This window comes from Hyalella azteca, unplaced genomic scaffold (genome assembly GCF_000764305.2).
Source record: "Hyalella azteca isolate HAZT.00-mixed unplaced genomic scaffold, Hazt_2.0.2 contig5826, whole genome shotgun sequence".
NCBI lineage: Eukaryota > Metazoa > Arthropoda > Malacostraca > Amphipoda > Hyalellidae > Hyalella > Hyalella azteca.
The window spans coordinates 461840-485526 of record NW_025936006.1 but is presented as its reverse complement, the minus strand read 5'-3'; the positions used below and the strand labels follow the sequence as shown (position 1 = coordinate 485526).

The 23687-nt window shown below is 39.7% G+C and overlaps 1 protein-coding gene across 1 annotated transcript in view; it reads left to right on the top strand.

Moving 5' to 3' along the window:
• Positions 1 to 19378, top strand: part of LOC108676318 (sodium/hydrogen exchanger 3) — a 67823-nt gene extending 48445 nt beyond the window's left edge. The window contains exons 2-19 of the mRNA XM_018164379.2: positions 2422 to 2685; positions 3376 to 3572; positions 3976 to 4130; positions 4392 to 4493; positions 4832 to 5049; positions 6014 to 6270; positions 6756 to 6826; positions 7086 to 7301; positions 7451 to 7574; positions 7881 to 8009; positions 9125 to 9194; positions 10072 to 10155; positions 11976 to 12059; positions 12606 to 12659; positions 13550 to 13705; positions 14459 to 14626; positions 15836 to 16005; positions 16502 to 19378. Coding sequence (XP_018019868.1) covers positions 2422 to 2685; positions 3376 to 3572; positions 3976 to 4130; positions 4392 to 4493; positions 4832 to 5049; positions 6014 to 6270; positions 6756 to 6826; positions 7086 to 7301; positions 7451 to 7574; positions 7881 to 8009; positions 9125 to 9194; positions 10072 to 10155; positions 11976 to 12059; positions 12606 to 12659; positions 13550 to 13705; positions 14459 to 14626; positions 15836 to 16005; positions 16502 to 16672 — 2690 coding nt within the window. The 3' untranslated portion in view covers positions 16673 to 19378. The remainder of the gene's footprint in view (positions 1 to 2421; positions 2686 to 3375; positions 3573 to 3975; positions 4131 to 4391; positions 4494 to 4831; positions 5050 to 6013; positions 6271 to 6755; positions 6827 to 7085; positions 7302 to 7450; positions 7575 to 7880; positions 8010 to 9124; positions 9195 to 10071; positions 10156 to 11975; positions 12060 to 12605; positions 12660 to 13549; positions 13706 to 14458; positions 14627 to 15835; positions 16006 to 16501) is intronic.
• Positions 19379 to 23687: the final 4309 nt, after the last annotated feature.

The window sequence follows — 23687 nt, the reverse complement described above, 5'->3', positions numbered from 1 at the left end:
CCCAACGCCATCCATACTGTAGCTGAGTATGTACAATATATACCATGATAAATAACATAGACGAAATATGAGCGGTCGTTGATTGACTGGCGCCGATTAGCTCCTTATTTTTATACATGGTAAGCCGAGTAGCAGCCATTTAGGCAGCTGACCTTTAAACGTGCGAACTGTTGTCAAGTTCATCAGGAGCTTATATGACTTTTAAGGTTTTGTTCCCGAGGATGAGGTGAATTTTTTTTTGAATTTCGGGAAATTGACCAGGAGCAGAAGAAGCAGTTTCTAGTTGTGCCTCGTCTGGGGCCTTGAGTTTACCGTTATTTATCATGGCGACGTGAACTTTATTAATTGTTCACCAGACTAATCACCTTGAATTCTGAATTCATATGGAAATCTTGACATTATTTCTTGCAAAACTTCAAATTCGATTTGCAAAGCTATTTGCATCCAATATATGTCGCACTGTTTGGGGCTGATTTGGTTAGAAAAGTTTGTGTTGTTAATGTCTGATGGTCAAATTCTTCTATTGAAATGCCATATGATTACCTTCGAAATTTTAGTTGGAATATCGAAAGCGAATAAACTATTCTGATATTGATGACTTGGTTGGCGCTAGTAACCAACAAATAAGTAATGCAAGTCGCGTGAAAATTGCGAACCGGATTTTGTGCAAGCGGATTCTCGATATAAAATGAGCAGCGTTCTCTTAAAATCTTGTCTGGGATTTTTACATGGAACTTATGATGTTTTTGTGGGTAAATTTTTGACGTCTCGGCGTCAGCCTCCGAAGAATGGAAACCTACCACTGTTGTCCGGTGTATTCCTTATAATGAGTTTATTAATTAATAGGTTCCTCATAATCAATGTTGTGCATGAAAATTTAATTAATCATGTACGTGGAAATTAATCGTAATACCTAGAGTTTCAATGCTCATTGCTCACTATATATTTTGAGACGCATGCAAACGACTATAGGAAAATTTGCTGCTATATAGATTCGTAAATGTCCATGTAATAGTTGTCGCAAAAATTCGAGTCACTGAGAGTTGTGACACAAGCGTCGATATTGCAGTCTTCATAAAATGTCTTTTAATCTTAGATGCTAAGGACGAAATTCACATGTGGGACGAAGGCTCGACTATTGCGCATGCCATTCTATATAAAGCTTCCTTATTCGATCGAGTCTCGTCATGTACGCAGATACGGACTGTGTATTCGTTGTCGAAAGGCATTGCTGGCTGCAGTCGTGCAGGATTTGGTTTTTAGAGCTTTAAATTCCATCCATTGAAAAGATTGAGGTAAGTACCAATCAGCGATTTCAGCCTATAGCAGTTTACGCGGTTAATTCAGTGACAGTAAATGGCCCTTTCGTAGATGAGATTTTTCGTGTCTCATCATGTATAGTAAAATGATACATATAATATTCTAGTATAATATTAGTTACATGAACTTTTTATATTATTGTATTCAATTTTACGGAAGCATCCGTTAAACTTGCGAATTTCTTACCCCTGCTGGAGAAGGAATGAAACCTGGAACTTAAACCCTGACTTTATAGTGGAATCATTCAGCTGCACAGGGAAGCCATGGTATTAGCTGCGCTGCCCGTTCCTCATCGTCTTAGCACACCTTCCATGCCGGTGGCATTTGAATACGCCTGCCATAGATAAATTTCTCAAACATTTAAAGCATTCAGATCTCGCAACGATCTTGCCTCAACCGTGGACACTCAGCCAGCATTTTGTCTGTTTCTTAATGCATGTAGAGGGCGGAGGTAAGGGGAGAAACACTCTCTTTGAATGACAAAGTAGTGGCTGGAGTGTTTTTGACGTTATCAGTAGTACGCGAGTATTTAGCTGTTTTTATTTATTTAACCAGGTATTTAAAAATTTAACCAGTTTCTGCTCATCCCTGCCAGTATATAAGGAACGATCCGCTCAAGTCAGCTCATGGGAAGAAGTATGTCGAGGCCTACATAGGATGTCTACTTCTCGTCTTGCCCGTCCGTAAATGTCATTCAGATTATATGTTATGCATTTTATACAATTGCCTCTCAATCGATATTCTTTTGAATATTGGAATGATGCTCGGCTCTCGAAAGTAGGTAGTGAACCTAGTTTACTCGCTGTGTAGGGTATGGTAGAGAGCCTAGTATACTCGCTGTGTAGGGTATGGTAGTGAGCCTAGTATACTAGCTGTGTAGGGTATGGTAGTGGTGAACCTAGTATACTAGATGTGTAGGGTATGGTAGTTTACCGAGTATACTCCTGTGACTGATCATAACGACGGATTACGGTGAGATGAGCTCTGAATGATAATATTCCATGCAAATTTTACGTAGATAAAAGATAAAGAAAGTAAAAAAAATTACTTGTTAAACGTTCATTACATTACAAATTAAATTGATCCACTCCTCTCCTGCAGGCTTCCACATGACCCCGAAGTTGTCGAAGGTGTTCCCCGAGTCGTGTATGCTCATCGTGCTGGGGGTGATAATCGGGCTGCTGCTGTTCTACACCCACGCGGCGTCCGTCTCACCGCTCACCGCTGATGTCTTCTTCATCTACATGCTGCCGCCCATCATCCTCGATGCGGGGTATTTCATGCCCAACAGGCTCTTCTTCGACCATCTCGGCACCATCCTGGTCTTTGCTGTCATCGGCACCATCTGGAATGCTTTGACTATTGGTAACTTGCAATTTTGTTGTATATATTTATTCTTCTCGTTTATTCTACTTTGCATACCTGCAATTTAATATTTTACCTACCAAAAAGTATAAATCAACCAAAAATCTCAAAATTTCTCCGAAATGTTTGAAGTACCAAGGACTGAGTGCATTACTGAGTTCCCTCGAAATTTCTTAAGACGTCAAAGTCAAGTGCAGAACTCTACATGGACAAACCATGATCATGTGTCAATTTTTATTTTCTGATGTTAAAAGTGATCAATTAATATTGATGCATTAATTTTAATAAATGCTGGAGGTTTTTTTATTAAATAGAGGTTTCAATTTACTAATTTTGTTTAACGCGGTGTGCACCGCATTGTAATGAGTAATTTAAGGCGACTATTGCTTAAAAAGTTGGTTAATGTTTAAAGCTTTGAATGGAATGCTCATCGTCACCAGGTCAGACTTGTTAAACAAATGTAGTATTTTGCCACTGTCGTGCTGCACTTGCCTCTTATTATGGCTGTTGTATTTTCCACATGATTTTGCACAAGATGTTCCTTATTTCGGCCTTATAATCCGCTGTTGATATCCCACAGCTCGACACCATATTAGTTTAATCTGCATTGTTTCCCCAAAACAAATTTAAATTTAGTTCCGATATTTGGTATTCGTTTTCGCTATGTTGACTTCATTTTCTCCGACTCAGGAATTTCGCTGTACGCCCTGAACCTGACGGGGCTGTTCCCCATGGAGATCCCCCTGCTGCACATGCTGCTCTTCTCGTCCCTCATCTCCGCCGTGGACCCCGTCGCTGTGCTCGCCGTCTTTGAGGAGATACACGTCGAGGAGCTGCTCTTCATCCTTGTCTTCGGCGAGTCGCTCCTCAACGACGGCATCACTGTGGTGAGAATTCTTCAGTAATTATACAACTATGGCGTCATCTTTTGCTCTATGTCACTGTGTTGAAAACTCTTCATTAATTAAACAATTATGGTGACACCTCTTAATTGTTTTATGTCACTGTGGGCAGAACTCTTTGGTATGGTATGGTCACATCTTTACCTAATTGCTTTTTATTACTATGGTAAGGGGAAGTGGTGATCATTAACATTGTAAAATTTGTAGAAAACTTAAACATGTTGGAGGGCTTTCTATAGACCATACCACAACCCCGATGTCCCCACAGGTGCTGTACCACATGTTCGAGGGCTTTATATAGTCCCTACCACAACTTATGTCCCCACAGGTGCTGTACCACATGTTCGAGGGCTTTATATAGTCCCTACCACAACCGATGTCCCCACAGGTGCTGTACCACATGTTCGAGGGCTTCTCGCACCTTGGTCAGGAGAACCTCATCCTGCAGGACTACTTCGCCGCCATCGCCTCGTTCCTGCTGGTCGCCCTGGGGGGCACCGCCGTCGGCATTGTATGGGGCTTCCTCACCGCCTTCGTCACGAGGTCAGCTCGTCATGAGACATCATTGCCATTATAGTTTATTTGTGATATTCATATCCAAATTAGCTGCAACACTCGTGTATCATGAAGTCGTGTATCTCCATCTTGAATTGGACCTTCGAAACACATAAATGAAATAATCTAATCCAACTGGTCCTAAAGTATTAGAATTTATAGAATATTATTTTGATGGCAGGAAAAGATAGATTTTGTAATATGCTTCTTAAGGAGTTGAATATTTAAGAAGTCACGATTTGCGTGTAGGTTCACAAAAGGCGTGCGTGTCATCGAGCCTGTCTTCATCTTCGTTATGAGCTACCTGGCTTATCTCAACGCTGAAATCTTCCATCTCTCTGGTATCCTCTCGTAAGTTTATTATTATTTAATCCTAAATGTGGATAATTCTTGTGATTGTGGAAGAAGGCAATACGGTCTTTGGTTGTTGGGCATTGAAAAACTTATAGTCTCGGGGGTCTGTACTATGCACGTTTGATACTGATGAATGTATTTTATAAGTCAATTGATTGCACGAATCTATTAGTTTATCATCAGAAAGAAGCGTTTCGGTAGATACTTTCAACAAAGGCGTACTGTTATGTTTCAACCAAGATTCAATATCTATAGTTTACGAGTTCGCTCCTAATAAACGACTTTGTTAAGAAATATATTCAAATAAAGTTTTGATATGAAAACATTTCGTGCAGCATCACTTTCTGCGGCATTGCAATGAAGAATTACACGACACGGAATATCTCGAGCAAGTCGCAGACCACCGTCAAGTACGCCATGAAGATGATGGCCCAGTGCTCCGAGACCATCATCTTCATGTTCCTCGGGGTGTCCACTGTCCATGACGACCACGCCTGGGACACCGCCTTCGTCGGCCTCACCATACTTTTCTGCTCCGTCTACAGGGTCATCGGTACGTGCTTGATGCCTTTCATTCCGTGCTGAGAAATGTAAATTCCATTCTGTGCGTGCATTCAACTTTGTTTTAACATTCGACCTTCCATACCGTGCGTGTATACTGCCTTCCATACCGTGCGTCCTAATTTCAAGCGCGTGGGCAAATTATCTGACTTTTTGATAAAAAATTATTGCTGGAATAAGAAAACTGAATACATTATTTGCTTTATCATTGTATTAGCCGTGTCTTATATAGGGCCATCTGTATACTGTTGTGTGCGACCATGAATAATGCATCACTTAAAATCATTGCACTGACGATCTTTATAAATAAATAATATTCACGCCATCACCCGACCGCGCTGTTCTTTCTATCTCTTCACACATTGCCTCGTGAATCTACTTGAGAACAAGTCCTCTATTCACTATTCAAGTCGCAACCTGCAACACGAAAGACAGTTCAGCTCGTGGCGCACATTGCACAAGTTAAACAGACTTCGTTAAATCTTGTATCATGCGTACATTGTTTACTAATACCAGTAACTGGGCGCACGTTTACGGTATATATGTTCACGAATTTTTACCCTGCCGTGAATGAGGAACAAGTCTAACACAATGACTTGGCAAAGAAAAAAGAAAAAATGGAAAGGTACGCTGTTCACGCTGGACATTAGGAACAGGGAATTTCAGTTGGATAAACCTTACAGAATCTTGAAACGTTCAAATTATTATACTACCTATATTTTATTGCTTCTTTATAACACAGAAGGAATTAAGTACTATATTATTATTACAGTATTTTACGATAATTACATTGTACTACGTCGATTGCCTGTATCGAACAAATAGTATTGATAATTTAGTAATGATTATCGGAGGCTGTGAATCCCGCCCGAACTCACTTCTGATTTAACTGAGTATCCTGAAGAAGGATTATAAATAAATATCCTTGCTATACTTAATAAAATTAATATTTTCAGGAACATTGATTCTGTGCGAGCTATGCAACATCTTCAGGATCCAGAAAATTGACTTCGTGCAAAAGTTTGTAATTTCGTACGGTGGTATCAGAGGCGCCGTGGCGTTCGCTCTTGTATTGACCATCGACAAGGAAGCCATACCAGCACAACCAATGTTTGTTACTGCTACCATCGCTGTCGTCTACTTCACCGTGTTTGTGCAGGTGCGTGTTGCTACTTCACCGTGTTTGTGCAGGTGCGTGTTGCTACGTCACCGTGTTTGTGCAGGTGCGTGTTGCTACTGCTTGTGAGGGTAGGGCTTGTGAGGGTAGGGCTTGTGAGGGTAGGGCTTGTGAGGGTAGGGCTTGTGAGGGTAGGGCTTGTTAGGGTAGGGGTTTCGATTTCTTTCCCTTCTTTGCTCCTAGTTGAAGATAAATTTTAGTCCAACCATCAACTTGGTCCAGTAGGAACGTCCAAGTGAAGCTTCACGTTTAAAAAATTTGAAGTGGTGTCATGGAAAAATAATATGAATGTTGTCTTTTTAAACCCAGATGTCGTTATGACTTTTAAATTCAATATGTGTTTAATAAGCGAAATTTGCACAGCTGCTTGGTTTAACAAATTGTTTTGGGCTAACGATTATTCCGGTTATTACCGATAAATCTTAATCAAATAGGTAGTCTCTATGCCATTCTTAAATATTATTATTAATTACTTCAAATGAGAGCTAGGTAACTCTAAAGAATTTGTTGTCTGGGTGCAGACGATAGACTACCTCATGGCTGGCATTGAGGACATCATGGGCATGGCTGGCAACTACTACGTCAGAGATAAGTACGTTATAACTACTATCGTATCTATGTGTTGAATTCTTTACTTCCACTTAAATTCTGTACTTAAAGTACGTTATAACTTCTATCGTATCTATGTGTTGAATTCTTTACTTCCACTTAAATTCTGTCCTTAAAGAATCAATAAAACCAAAGGGTTGCTAACACATAAACGAAAGTTGCAATTAAGTTGTTCAGAAATTGCTTGGTTTTTGCTCACGAACATTTTTTTTATTTAAGTAAGACACTTGAAATTTCTTCAGATTCAAGAGGTTCAACACTAAGTACTTGGAGCCGTGCCTGGTTCGTGAGGCGGAAAGTTCTGAGCCAAAGTTGCTGGAGACGTTAAAGAACATCAAAATGGAAGAAGCCATGCAGTACATGAAGAACCAAGGACATCCGCCTGAGCAGATCGAGTCGTTCGCCGCCCTCTACCGTACCGCTCAGATGGCCCACGTCGGACAGCCTAAGGAGGGAGGGTATGTGGTGCTCAACTGGAACGATGAACATTAACCATCGCTTAGAAAGAGAAAATGAAAGAATTTTTGGAGTTGACTATTTAAAATTTTGAACTCCTTCACTTTAATATCGTCTACTTCATTACACTTGCCTCTTTCCATCCTTACAGTGGGTTTGAAAACTCATGGAATTTGGACGTTGGAGAGTTGGATTACAACCCTACTGATCGGGACATCAGCGCGGCTCACTTCCATCACATGCTGTCTGATGAGTACAAGCCCATCAAGAAAAGGGTGAGTATTGCACTAATTCTTGTGTGTGTTAATGTCAAGAAGCTGATACGAGTATTACGTCTCATTTGGATGCCCCTTAGTTATGAGACAACTACTCGAACTATACTACCACGATCGCGAACTCGAACACTCAATTTTCAGTAACTATTGTAACTGTTTCCTGATTTCAATTGTTTCTATTTATGTGATATAATTTTGCTCATCCAGATAAAATAATGGATGTATTTTTTTCGCAATTAGTATGTGTGGTATTGGGTCGAGTATTTTTATTACGTCTAATGAGTTGTCACCATCTTGTGCGTGCAGCGTGGGACGTACAAGCGGCACGCCGTTACCGACGAGGAGCTCGCCCAGGAAGTCCCTCATATCGCCCCTCGGGAGATGCAGAGGAAGCCTAACCTCAACCACCACAGATACCACCTCCGCAAGTTCAAGGTTTGTATCAATGCTATAATACACAACCACGACCAGCACAGGTACAGTTGCGGGGGCTGGTTCCCGACAGTCACCATCGAAGTCGTCGGTAAAAACTTTTCTTAGACGCGCTGTACTCGGGGGTCTAGGCGCTGGGGCTGGTTCCCGGCATACACCACCGTTGTCGTCGAGATGTACATACGAACAATGAGATGAGAAAAAACAGGGCTCTTTCCTGCTCATTGGGCTCATTGACAGGGGTTCATTGACAGGGCTCATTGACAGGGCTCGTTCCTGCTAACCCAACAAAAAGTAACAGAAATAGGCATGTTTCAAAGTCTCCTGGAACCAAATACTAAACATTGCGAGACCTGGAGAACCGATGCCAGTGCTGACATCACGATGGCCAAGGTCTTCACCTCAGCTCCAGCAGTACGGGACTGATAGATGCTGCGAACAGGCTTTAGGTAAACTGCGAGTAATGCGCTGTAGAAAAAGAAAGTACGCCTGAGATTCGTAGAATCTCGGGCTACTACATTACCACCTCCGCAAGTTAAAGATTTGTATCAAAATATAATGTAAAAGTCATAGTATTTAAGCATCGGAATTTTATTAAGAAATTGACGAAAATTTGCTTTGAAATATTATGAAAATTTCAAGTCACTCGCTCGTCCGGAAGACAATCGGAAACTCGTTAGTTTAGCGTTCGTTTAGCACCTCTTGCACGTAAGTATGACTCAATTCGCGATCGGTAGAAAATTCATTCTTAAGTATTAAAAAAGCAACAAATGCAAGGACGGTCCTGAGGTTTGGAAAATAGTTTACCGAGTTTCCTGTATTTCTTATGAAATAAAATAAATCCCTTCGGTTTGCGATCATTAAACGGAACAGATTTTGGCTAAGATCCGAGGTACTAGTGATCAATTTTTCTTTTGTAATTCTCAGCATCCTCTCTTAACATAAAATTACTACAGACAGATTTTCCAAAATTTTTGATGTTCTGGTCTGATTTGATGTCCTGGTCTGATTTGATGTTCTGGTCTGATTTGATGTTCTGGTCTGATTTGATGTTCTGGTCTGATTTGATGTTCTGGTCTCATTTGATGTTCTGGTCTGATTTGATGTTATGTTACCAGGAGGGCTTGAACGGCAAGGCTGGAGTCCCGGTACAGAAGCTCAACGGTACGGCCATCAAACTGCAGCACGGTCAGTGGGGGAAATGTTCTTACCAGTTCAGATGTTCATGTTCGGTTATCTGGGTATCCGTTCAATGGTATAAAATAAAGGCGGTCGTTTCTTTTATACTTTTAGACCAGGAATTGAAGTTTGTTGGTTGATTATTAATTTATGCATTTTTTAGTTTCATACCTTGAGCTTGCATTCATTATTTAGTTCACTGCTATAAATAAAGTTGCTCTTAAGTAATTATTATTGCTGCTATTGTTGATTATTTATTTTAGAAATAATTGTAATTATTATTCGATCCTATCTGCTAATGTTATATCATATCAATATACTAGTTGATAAATAATATAGCTAATGAAATCATTATTAGCAATTACATTAATATCTTACCGAACTTTACGTGAAAATTACACCGGTATTTTATGTAATAACTTATACAACTGGAATAATAAATTTACTTAGAGACTACAGAAATGAGCTTGTATTCCTTTCTTGAGCCTAATTTTTTAATATTAGTCAAATATTATTCAGATCCATCGCCCCAGGTGAATGGATTAATTTGAACGAAGGCGCTTATACCACCGTTTTTACTCTGAGCACTTGCTGTTGCATCACAATTAGTCATAAATTATCACAGTTCTAGTAAAAATTTTTTTAAATGGTTTCAAACTGTAGTTTTCACTCTTGTAATTCACAGTAAATTAGCATCGAAACCAAGTTACTTGCACTATCGTTGAAGCTCACTGTAGTTACGCATGTCCACGCACCAGTTTGTTGTGCATGACTCATTACCTCCTTGATACACCTATTACCTCCTTGACGCACCTATGACCTCCTTGACGCACCTATGACCTCCTCGTTCCACTAATGACCTGCACGACGCACCTACCACCTCCAGATTACCTGGCCGAGGGCATGAGAGACAATCCTGCCTTCCAGCCCGACGACACCGACCCTCCGTCCTATAATGGAGTCCGGCCAAGTCAGTGTACTATGTTGCAGTACCAGGCAGGCCCCAATATTGAGATATTAGTGGCAAATGCAGTGTTAGGGTCTCAGTGTACAATGCTGCAGTATCAGGCCACAATATTGAGATATTCGCGGCGAATGCAGTGTTGAGTTCTCAGTGTACAATGCTGCAGTATCAGACCTCATTATTGAGATATTATTGACAAATGCAGTGTTAGGGTCTCAGTGTACAATGCTGTAGTATCAGACCTCATTGTTGAGATTGTATTGCAGTGTTAGGGTCTCAGTGTACAATGCTGCAGTATCAGACCTCATTGTTGAGATTGTATTGGCAAATGCAGTGTTAGGGTCTCAGTGTACAATGCTGCAGTATCAGGCCACAATATTGAGATATTCGTGGCAAATGCAGTGTTGGCTTTTCAGTGTACAATACTGCAGTGCATGAGGCAGCGAACATGTAGCAGTGCATCGTACTGCAGTATCAGAGGCTAATGACAGTGGCAAAGACCCTTTTTACTATACAGAAATTTTCATGGCTTATTGTAACGCTCATGAGCATTTTCGTAATGGCGTGTATTTACATGCAATGAAATTACAAAGAAATCCACGAAAGAAGCAGCCGATGAAGCATGCTATTTGTAATTTTTGTCAGTGCTATACATTCAAAAACGTCCAGATTGTTGTTAAATTCCCAATATAGACTTTGTAGTTCCGGCAGCAGCAGTTATCTAAATAAAAACTGTATGCTCTGAAGTTGCTATGTGATATTTGTGTGGTGTTTTGCATGCAGGACGAGTGTATATATAACGCCCTCGACGCTTTGGCTGCTTTGATCTCCAATAGCCAGTTTATTTCCATATTTTGATGATGGGGAACACTGTCCTGAACTACAGTCCCAAAAATATTTTTGAGATTTCATACTGGGCATTGATGCTTTTTTAAGTAAATATATATTTACTTTGATCTTATTCACTCACGTAGGAACTGCTTACGCGAATGAGAAGTCAATGCAGCTCACGCGCTCGTCTCTTGCTAGAGTTTAAATGTTAGTTTGCTTAACCCCTTGCCTACTATTATATTTACCATCGTCTGCTATTTGTACCTAATGGCTTGGGAACGTGAGGTTCCGTCAGCTCACAAAGGGTTAAAGTTATAAAGCGATATTTTAAAATATTACTTACGATAATTTACCTGCGATTCTAATATAGCAATTTATCTAATTTTTTTTATTTATTTTCTTTTTCCGGTTCCTTGATATTTTTGGCGTCTTCGTGGACTTTCTTTTTGACATCAAATGAAACTTCTTACATCACCTCGTTGTCAACTGCAACCCTAATGTCAACTGCAACCCTAATGTCAACTGCGACCCAAATGTGAACTCCAACCCTAATGTGAACTACAACCCTAATGTGAACTCCAACCCTAATGTGAACTGCAACCCTAATGTGAACTACAACCCTAATGTGAACCCCAACCCTAATGTGAACCCCAACCCTAATGTGAACATGTGAACTACAACCTTCAATTATCGTCGACTGCGTGAAAATTTCGACTTCAACGTCATTTATGAAACTTTGCTCAAGTTTTGGCGCTTTCCGAACGAAATTCTGCGTGCATGTCTGTTCTTGGTCTCGACCTGACGACCTGCTGCTTGCCTGTCCTTGAGATGTGGTGTGTGCTGCTGTGATGTTGCAATGTACTGTGTATTGCTGTGATGTTGCAATGTACTGTGTGTTGCTATGATGTTGCAATGTACTATGTGTTGCTGTGATGTTATGTATTGTGTGACGTCAACTGAACGAATGTTGCACATCACGGCGAGTGACGCTGCAGTGGCGGGCAAGGAATATAAGAGGATGTCAGTGAAGGGTCCGGTGCTGGCCGAGACGACGCTGCCTTGGAAGCGCGACTTTATAGGTAAATGGAACATATACGTGATGGGGCCACGACCCTGCAGACTTACAGTATTTTACATGCGTGCCTACAAAATATTATATCCTTGGTAGGCTTGCAAAATAAATTTTCCTCCATGTTTGTTTGAAAGAAAATTATGGTTATTGATGTAACTGGAAAAACCGTAGTCCACGTCAGGTGTACAAGTCTCGAGTAGTGGCAAGGTTTTGCAAAGGTTAGTAATCAGCATAAACACCTTGCATGAATTTAGCTCGGCAGTCTTGCAGCATGGAGGTGGGAAAGTTTTGCCGTGTTGTAGTGTTGTTGTAGAGCTACCACCTACAAGGCACAATTGTAATTGTTATTCTCTCGTACTTTACTGTTTCTGCATACCTTAAAGTCCGTAAACTTAGTAAGCAGCTCTGGTAAATCCTGGCTTTCTTCTATAAATGTTTCGTTTTTAACGCAATATTTTTTTTGAGTTTCTGCACATTCTTCTGTAGAGATTAGTTTTCTTTGATAACTATTTTACTTCAGTTCCCCGTTTAACTCGAAAAAATTTCTTTTTAGTGGATCCTCCGACGCGCGGCCTTCAGGTTCAGCGCCGCACTAGCATCGACAACAGTGAGTTCCAACATTATAATAAATTGAGGAATACCGCAATTAAAATTAATTTTTTTCTCAATTTTTAACACTATGATGCAATACAAGTTATATTCAAAAGTAATGAAGGATGTGAAGGATGTCCTAGCAAACTGCAAAAGAAAACTTGGATATGTTCAACGAACTGCACTCTAGAGCAATGCGAATATTCATGAAATACATGATACAAATTGGGTTATCCTACATTCAGGAGTTTAACTGTCATTGATACGTAGATGAATAAGCAAGTGGAAAATTGCCTGTTATGTATAACTGATAAATTTTTTATTAGACGAAGTATTTCTTTGCGGCGATTTCTCCTTCTTATTTAATATATGAATTTCTAATAAATTTCATGCAAGGAGGCAGACGTCACAAAAACCATGCCGATGATGCCAGTTAGCATCATTTATTTATAATGGCGTCACGAGACGAAGCGAGAACTGAATATCTTAAGAGGCACATCTGAATTCATTCATGTTAACTCGTTGGAAAAAAGAGATCTCTTTTGAATTTTTTAAATGAATGAAATAGTTTCATTGAAGGGTGCATGACTTGTACATTCACAAAATGTGGAACCAATTTTTATTATTTATTCAAATTAATATGATGATTTACATTTGAGCCAAGAATTATGTATGCTTCATAAAAAAAAACTCATAATTTATTAGTTTCGCTATGCTGGAAAAACAATGGGTCCGTTTTTCTGTTCCCGATGCTTTATTGCCGATGTAAAGATATTCACACATTACAAAACATCGAGCTTAAATAGAAGAATTAAATCTCAACACTTCTACAAGATGCAACTTGTTATTTTTTAGTGCTCTAATTTATGGCTAAAATTTATTAGCTAAACTTTATATCGCGGGCAGACAACGAGCACACGCCCACCATGGCTGAGATTCTGCTGCCATGGAAACGCGCGCACGACGACGCCGTGGACGGCGAGCCGCGTCACGCCGAGCACCCGCTGTGGGCCAACAACGAGCACTACGTCTACACTGACTCGCCCACTCAAACTTTTCTCCGTACGTAACTAACTACCTACCTTATCTCCGTACGTACTTATATCCGTACGTAACTAACTACCTTACTTTTCTCCGTACGTAACTAACTACCTTACTTTTCTCCGTACGCAACTAACTACCTTACTTTTCTCCGTACGTAACTAACTACCTTACTTATCTCCGTACGTAACTAACTACCTTACTCACCTCCGTGCGTATCTACATATACCTTGCTGATCTCCGTACGTAACTACCTACCTTATTTACCTCGATCCGTACTTATCTCTTTACGTACCTACCTTCGTCCGTACTTATCTCTGTACGTACCTACGCTGTACGTGGGTGGAGTTGCTGAAACGTGACCTTTTTCATAGGTGATCATAAATTTGAATTGTATAATGACCATATGTAGGAATAATTGGCCTGCTATCTACTACCTACAAGATTAGAAAGATGATGATGTTGTGGCCAGCGAAATTCATATCTTCAGAGTTAAGTGTGAACGGCTGCTATAAGTTTACAGAAATTTCAAGAAGAGAACACGATTCACTGATAATATAAAATGACATTAATCATTCATCATTAAATCATTAAATGATATCATTAAATCATTGAATGATATCATTAAATAATTAAATGACATCATTCATCATTAAATGACATTAATCAATTGTTTTGATGCTGCAGACAAGATAACAATTATCCTAATGCTGCAGATAAGATGATAATTGTCCTGATGCTACAGACACGATAACCATGATCCTGATGCTGCAGACATGATAGGTGACCCGACGAAGCCGTCCGTGCACGACGTGTTCCACAGACGCAACAGTCAGTCGTCGCTCTTCAGCATCGACGAGACCGGCGATGATGGACCGGACTTTGCCAACCCTTACGTCGGGCGCCGCAACAGCGTCCACAACAGTCCTGTGCGCGAGCCCGGTGAGACATTAACGCGTGTTCGGTGAGACATTAACGTGTGTCCGGTGAGACATTAACGTGTGTCCGGTGAGACATTAACGTGTGTCCGGTGAGACATTAACGTGTGTTCGGTGAGACATTAACGTGTGTTCGGTGAGACACTGCCACGTGTTTGGTGAGACATTAACGTGTGTTCGGTGAGACATTAACATGTGTTCGGTGAGATATTAAGGTGTGTTCGGTGAGACACTACCACGTGTTCGTTGAAACATTAACGTGTGTTCGGTGAGACATTAACGTGTGTTCGGTGAGACATTAACGTGTGTTCGGTGAGACACTACCACGTGTTCGTTGAAACATTAACGTGTGTTCGGTGAGACATTAACGTGTGTTCGGTGAGACACTACCACGTATTCCATGACACATTACCACGTGTTCGCTGGGACACTACCACGTGTCCGGTGAGACACTGTCGCGTGTCCGGTGAGACACTGCCGCGTGTTCGCTGAGACACTATACATAACACACATAAAATATACCCCATGAGGTCGTCTTTTGTTAGGCCATGTTGGCCTTTAGCCAATTCTTTATCACCCGGCCCCCTTACCGATTTTGTCCAGAAATTTCACAGCTAGTTGAGGTGCTCGAACCCCCACTTGCAGCTCAGATCTCGGACGCTGCTCGGTCTTGACAGATCTCGTAAGCTCGGCAACCCCGAGCTCACGAAACATAAACGAACCATTACCCTTGTTCGTTCCCACTTAACGCTTATAATAATATATCAGACGAAATTATTAATTGGGTTCGATTAACTTTATCGATTAACAATGTATGATATTTAAATAATTAATCAGCGATGGTTTAATCACTCAAAAGATTGAGTTGATTACGCATACAGGTTTTATTTGCTCTGTATAGCAGAGATTCACACCTGTCGCGGAACGAGCTGTTTCTTCCAAATGCTTTCCCTTGATTTCATTACGAGCACATATTAGCTGGTCACAAGAAGCATAATAAGAATAGGAATCTCTCTTCAACACAACAACACGAGACTCGTTCTGTTCTTTGTCTCCCGGCAATGACTCTATTTTAACGACCTTTCGACATGCATAGAGCATTCATTATTGTTAATTTATTCATTCACTCGTAAATCTTTTAGCTTCTTCTCTAGTACCACTAACAACAGGGAATTTTTAACAAAAATATACGCAACATATTTTGAATGGACAGGACGGAGGCGCGCGTCGGCGTCAGACTCGCGGAGGTCGTCGCTAAAGGAGGACAACTTCTACCGCAGCGCCCTGACGGAGGCCACACGCCGCAACCTCCTGCAGAAGGAGGGCAATGCTGCCGCCAGTGACCCCGCCAGCAGAAGGAGCGCCAGCTTCGATAAGTCCCTGGTTAGACAACTTGCTTGTATCACTCAGAATAATGAATGGATCATATTGTTCAAACAGCGACACACTTCTTTACCTACGAGCGGAGAGCGGGCGTAGCCCTGATAGGCAGTTTCGCCTGGGCAAGCTGGTTCAAGATGACCAACGCAAAAGCAGAAGTGCATTGCCTTTCATTTCCATTAATGTAATTTTTAGATATTATTGATAAATTAGGAACGGAACTCTAAAGTTCAAAATATTGACCTGCAACAATTTTTGCAGGTCAATATTAATAACTCCTGAGATGGTCTAGAAATTTAGGAAATGAATATTGCAATGTAACTTGGAGAAATGTTAACGGGAAGCTGTAATGAATATCGCGAGTTGTAAACAGTTAAATGTGAGGTCATTAACAGCATGACTTGGTCTATTTCAAACTTATAAAATTAAGGCATGTTACGTTTGCAACTTTTTATTTTGATTTATTTTATGCTATACTCCATTAATGTACCGTTTGCAGGAACCTGGAGCGAGTAGCGGTTCCCTGCTGAACACGGCCATCAAGGAGGAGGATCTCTCCAGATCCTCGACGACGCCGACGCCTTCTCGTCCCGAGGAACACGTCATCAACATGGAGAAATACGACAGAAGCAAGCCTAAGTCACCACATGGCGACGAGACACAGTTTTAATTAGCTTCAAAACTTGACTTCGAGGTCACGGTGGAACGGAAAGGTTCGCGTACACTCAAACAAATAAAGGAGCCATATGGTCCAAATAGTTCCTCATTTTTTTAACCACCGCACAAGTTGAGAGCGGACGTAGCACAGATGCGCCTTTTTCTGAACCAAAATGTCAGGACAACCAAGACAAGGGCAAAAATTGCATCGCTATTTGGACAAAGTCTCATTCATTTCCTGAGTGTATGACGTGTGAACATGAGTGGCATCCGTCCAACTTTTGAGACACCTTCCTACTTAGGCTAAAAAGACAAGTGTAAGAACATCCAAGTTATAATACTGCATAATAGTAATTATATAAAACAATGCCAATAGTATACAATACAATGGTAATTATATAATACAATACCTACAATAAAGTTATATACCAGTAATGCCTCGACATACACTCGGCGGATTATTCTCACAAAGCTGTAATGATGTAAATATGTGCCTAACTTTTGAAAATCTTGCCACTGTATCAGGGGAATGAACGGGAGTTTTAAATTGATTGCACATTTTACAAATAGGATTATGTGAAGGCATTTCAAGGTTAAATATTAATGTATTTCCGTGGAAGGTTCTTAAATTGTATTGTAGATTTATATGTGAACTTTTAAATTTATTTTTACATTTATCCTGACAAGATAGAGTTTTTATGAACTTAGCTTCTATCAGGACCTATAAGTGTCTGTCGCGGCACAAAATTTAGATGAAGAGCGCCTGGAGAACTTGAATTAAAATTTTGTGATATCTCCCCATGAACCATACGTGCAGAAATATTATGTTACGTCAACGTTACGTGAAGCACAACCTGAGGCCATTCTTGCTTAAGTGATAGCTAATAATTAGAATATAATTAAGTCTTACAAGGAATTTCGTTGAAAGGAAAATAGTTATACGTTTATGAAAGCTTACTGCGCATTTGAAGCTCTAATGCCTCTATTGCATAAGCCTTGAGTCGTGATGGTTTATCAGGTGAACGAGTGCCTTTACATAGTCATTATGAAAGATTACTTGTTGGTAACCTAGCACTTACTTAGTCAACCAACTTTATTGGTGGTTTTTAAATAATATGAAATGGAGACCATTTATTATTGAAATTATGGCAATCGGTGATGATTTGTGGCCGCTTTTTAGACACACGAGTAGCGATAGCGTATCAGATAAAATTATCTCGGTGATGCAGCACGAATTGGCCGTTAGTCCACTCATTGTTGTAAAAGTAATGAGCCTAACTCCATTTAATGAGGAAAAAGCACTCTAGGGCTGGAGGCTTGAGTCACACATCTCATACTGCCGGCGACAGCATGTACATATGAAATACTTGTAAATAGATTCGAGTCATCGGCTGAATAAGAAAAGAATTTATTTTCTGACCAATGAATTTACTGTTATAAATTAGGCATAGCTATTGCAGCTCACTTCTCATTAGCTTAGTTATTAACTACATTCCTGATTGTATAGTTTGTTAGTTGCAACTCTGCCATGTTCACAAATATCTCGCGTTTTCAATTGTTTATAAGCGACCAGGTGAGCTGGTGAATCAAATAAGGCAATATATACCTGATGTTACCTTAGTGCAGTGGATTTAACTTCTTTTGGTTCAAACAATGTATTTGATATACTAGGTAGACCGGTTACCATTGTGCGTATTTCATTGAATTTGAATAGCTGATGAATTCTATGTTGTGCCAGTCGTCGCCAGAATATTCACAAGCATAACTAAGTCATTCCTAAAACTGATATCAATTAATGAAATAAGATTGTCACGATTTACAAAGAAACCTCTATACATTCGTCGGTTGTAACAAATGCTTGAAGACGGTTTAAAAAGTGATTTTAAGTGAAGTATTTTGTCTTATTAAATTCCACATTTAGACGACGAATCAATTGTTGTCTGTACGCATGCATCAGATTAAAGACGAGATACAGTCAGGACGAGGTGCTGTCCTTGTTGGTGGCAAACGTCCCGGGCATCGGGATGGTCAGGACGAGGTGCAGTTCTTGTTTTTAGTGGCAAACGTTCAGACAAGTCAGGTCAGGTCAGGACAAGTACTGCGCTAAGTTGACTACGCAGACGACGCTGTTGTTGCAATGGCTGTTGAGCGTCGGTGCGGTTACAGGCTTACCTCCTCCTGCAACATGGTCGTGAAGCTAGCTGGACATGTATAGGCATGGAAATAAATATCGTCGAATGTAATATTTTAAATATGTACTTAATGGGAAGAATGAATTTATTTAACACGTCGAACATATGTTTTTTTTGAAAGTTAATGCTATTTTAAACACTAGATCTTGACTTTTAATGAGATGCATAACCTGTGAGTTAAGGATGTGCAGCTATGCAACCGAGCGTGCGTGGTAGCTACCGTACCGGTACATAAGTTAAAAATAAAATATTTAATTTCTTCAATCAATCATATCGTTAAAATGATATAATAGTGTGAATTTGTCGAACTATAAATGGTCTAGTGCACTCGTTACGATGCCTTCGTTCCATATCCGATTTCAGTTTTGTAATGAATAACTGCAATAGCACGTGAGGGGTGCGAGAAACATTTTAAGTTAGATACTTAAGATAAAAATGAATGATTATAAATTGATTTCTTGTTGGTTTTAGCAACTGTTCCTGAGCACAAAATGTCCGATAGGCGTTAATAGATGAGTTAGCGATGACAGATTGTTTTATTCACCATCTCTACTTCTTTCTACATTCACCTACTTCTTTTTCTGAAATTAATATTTTTCATGATGCTTTACGCTTGCCAGTGAAAATAAAATCAATTAAATAAAAGAATGCTGAACCTAAAACTCGCATGAGAAAGTAACCTCGTGTTAAAAATTTCCCAGCTACTTGCCGGTGAGAAATTCTCGAGTTTATGTTCAACTTCCGGCACCTCTTGACAATTTAGCCTCCTTGCAGGCTCGTTTTGAATGGCTGCTTGTCTCGTCAAAAGTGAACGGTATGCCGGAAACTTTTTTCCCGAATGGTTAAGCTGATGAAACTAAAGTACTAGACAAAAAGGATAATATTTTGATAAAAATTATTTACCGTGATTGATTTTCTCAAAGTGCAAATTGAGGTTGTGGAAACTTATGGATCTCCATTTAAGCGTCGCTACTGATAGGCATCTTTGTCATTTTCGAAATTGCACGGAATCAATGGCGTAAATCTTCTTTGATTTGAGAGTTTAAATCTCCCGAGTCCACATTTGCATTAGCCCTTGAAACCATGAGCTTCCCGATAGATGTTTCCATAACACTCCTCGGCTCCCACGCAACAAATTCTCGTCTAAATCTCTAGTGCAAAATTCCGAGTCTTTTTTAGTCCACCAGCCACCAGAGGCAAGTTTAAACTTCTCTTCTAGTCTTGCGTTTTCTGTAGCTAAATCTCGTTAATTATTTTATGACTCAAACTTTATACGTGAATATTTCAGGAAAGCTGGGGCGCTCAAAAATGCGCGCTATAAAACGGAACTTTGGTCCTGCCGTAAAAACCGCTTCATTTGAAAAACGGCACCAGAATTCTGCCATCCAATGATAATATAGAGAAAAATATGACAATTCCTTTAGCTGGCGCTTTTGTTTTCATTATTGGAGAAATGGAGGGCGATGCTCTGGATGAGCTCAATGGGCGCTGCGGAGATTATATGCTCAGGATGAGGCAGCGGGTTTATTTCATTCAAGACGGAGGGAGGGGAGTCAGTGTCGGAGGGCTTAACGTACGTGGATTATTCAGTTAACATCAATTATTAACAAGATATTCTGGACGACCAGCAATGTGCAAATATACCAAGGACAGTAAACTGTGCGTGCGAAAATACTGTCGGTTAACTGTAATATGCAAAAATACGGCCAGTAAACTGTATGTAATATGCAAAAATACTGTCAGTAAACTGTATTATGCAAAAATACGGTCAATACACTGTAATATGCAAAAATACTGTCAGTAAACTGTAATATGCGAAAATACTGTCAGTAAACTGTAATATGCGAAAATGCTACTTCAAAATATGAGAAAACTAAAATTTTTATGTAATGCGTCTCCAGCTAGACAAGTCTTTGCTTGGCAAATGACTTGTGCCCGTCGGTGCGACGCGGCAGGAATGGCAATGTAAGTGCGACACATTCTGGTGCTAGCATTCCATTCTAGTGAAGGTCTGCGATCCTAGCGCGCGTTTTCTAGTGAGTGTATACTATTCTGGTGAGTGTATGCTATTTCAATGAGTGTCTGCTATTCGCTGATTGGATCCCATTCTGGCGATTGTATCCTATTCTGGTGAGGTTATCCTATTCTGGAAAGTGCATCCTATTCTGGTCAGTGTATGCTATTCCAATAAGTGTCTGCTATTCCGGTGAGAGTATTCTATTCTAGTGAAGGTCTGCCATGTTAGTGAGTATTATATAGTAGGTTGCCAACTTCCTACTTGCATTTAGGCCATGAATATTAATCTCGTCTAGCTCTGTCGTGTCGTCTCGTCTATTTATGGTACGTTGGAGTTTTTCAGCTAATGTATAGCATTGCAGGCTGATGGAGGTGCCGCCTTTAGATACAAAGGAAAAGAAGAAATAGAGGTATAACAGTGATGCGAAATATCCAAACAAAAATTCCAGTTGTGCTCAGGCTGGGAGATATATTATCTGCTTACCAGAGGCCTGTAAATAAAATATTTAAAAAGTTTTCAGCTGCTTGATCACGACAGGCGTCTAGTTCCCAGTTAGTGGTTTTGACTCCGCGCGCCAGGGTAAGACGTTGAGTGCGATACTGGCAGGATCATATTTTATTTAATACTTTAAAATTCGTGAACAAAATGATGGTTTTTCCGTATTCAGGTGTTTATTTATGATTTTTATTGCTAGATCGCCTAATTACTTTTTAATTGTCACCTTTTTAACGAACTCTAGCTCTTTCTTTGGACACCCGATTGGTCTTTTTCTGCATACAGTTTATCTGGAAATATTTTCAATTTATCAATTGTCGTGCGCATTTGGTATACTGTCCAGCCTTTTACAAATAGCGTCCGGTCATTGGTTGACTTGGCACGGATGTTGATACAATTTTTATAAGTGATGCGGCCAGTCATTGAAACATCTTAGGTCGATTTGTTACGGTGAATGTATATTATTCTAATGATGCATTCTATTCAAGCGACGTGTGCTATTCTTATGATGTATCCTAATGAGGGTGGAATTCTAGGAGTATTGGTTTAATTTATATATTCAAGATCAATATAGCCTTGTTACTTGAGCAGAGACAAAATATTGGTTAAAAATAAGGAAAAAATTTAGTTTAAATAAGTTAGACCAATATATGTGAACTTATTCATATATTACCACTCCTAAATTACACAATGTATGCCAGCCACGCCTAGAGTGTTGTGGCTGAATTTCTTCACAGTGCTTGGAAACACTCATCAGTTGTGGCACTACGTTCTCTTCACATGGAGGAACTCAATTACATCTTGATATTTTGATCAAGATTCTTAATTATTACTGGGGCAGTTGTGTGAACTTCAGAATATTTCGCCTACAAGTTTGGCCTACAACTTTTTAAGCAAAAATAATTTACTGCACTGTAAATTTGGCAGCACAGCAGCCTCGCTACGCAATGTACTGATGATGGACTCTAAATTTACTCAAGAAACAAACAATGTACTTGCAATTTGCATGGTGACAACGAGAAAAAATATCATTCCATCACTGCACATGAATCTTGTGATTGTTGAACAGTTAATGAAGGAATTAAGCACTCAAAATAAGGTATTAAGTAATTTCAGATAAATGTTGCCAAATCTATTTGAGCCCAAACTCAGCGTTTCAGGACATAACAGCTTTGTTTTTTGAGAGCAGAATCAGCTTAAAGGTCAGGTGCATGATGAGTCGTGCTTCAAAAATCTACTATAAAACTTAATTGGTATTGCACAGAATATGAGTTCGCATCGTTTTCAAGACAATAAGTTTAGATTTTGTGCTGAAGCAGAACAATGGGAAAGGCTCATGCGGGACTATAAGTTCGCGCAACCAGGGTCCAAATCTGGAGAGGCGTATCGGTGCTGCGAGACCGGCATTATTTTCCGTTAAAGGAGACGCGTGCGCCGCTAAGAGGATTTACTCGCTTTCTTGATTGCGTCTTTGGTTGGAAAAAAATCCTTTGCTGCCCAACTAGTCTTGCTGGAGAGATTCCCTTGTCTCTTGCCGCCCAACTAGTCTTGCTAGAGGGAAGATCCTTGTCTCATGCTGTGGACCTTGTTCTGTTGTGCTGCTGGACTCGCCCTCGTCCGCGTGTTTTTACCTTTATAACAACTTTGAACTGCAGATAAAGCATGTTCGAAAATGAAAAATAATATTTTTACCCCAAGAAGTAACGTGAAATTAAATCTGGTATTGTCATTCACATATATTGAATTTCTTATAACGAAAGCATGAATTATTTCTGATCAGACACTTTGATATTGGCGGTATTTTGATTTTTTCATAGACTAGTAATAGAAAATTATATAATTAATATAAATCAATTAAACTAGATACAACTGTTATAGGATCATCTAAATCAATTAAAAGCGGCAGAGCTGCACGAACGTGGGCAATAAAACAAAATATGCGACGAATGTCAGCGAGAGTTCACGTCAGTAACAATAGCACGTAGAAAATATAGATGAAATAATAATTCTCTTCCCCAGAATACCCTCTGGATCCGAAATGGCCGTTGTTCCTCGACGAGCTTCAGTGAAATGAATAAGATTTCCTTCGATGGATTTCATCCGAAAAAAATGCATTTTTTTTTCTGGAGTTGTCATGTCATTGAGTACACGGTCAGGCTTGAAGCTGACATATAGTATGAAATGATGACAATTTTTGAAAAGCTTTCACTGATTTAAAATTTATTCGGTTATTATTTATAAGAATATTATAAATAATAATAAAATAATAATAATATAATAATATTATTAATAATATAAATAAATAATATAAATAATAATAACCC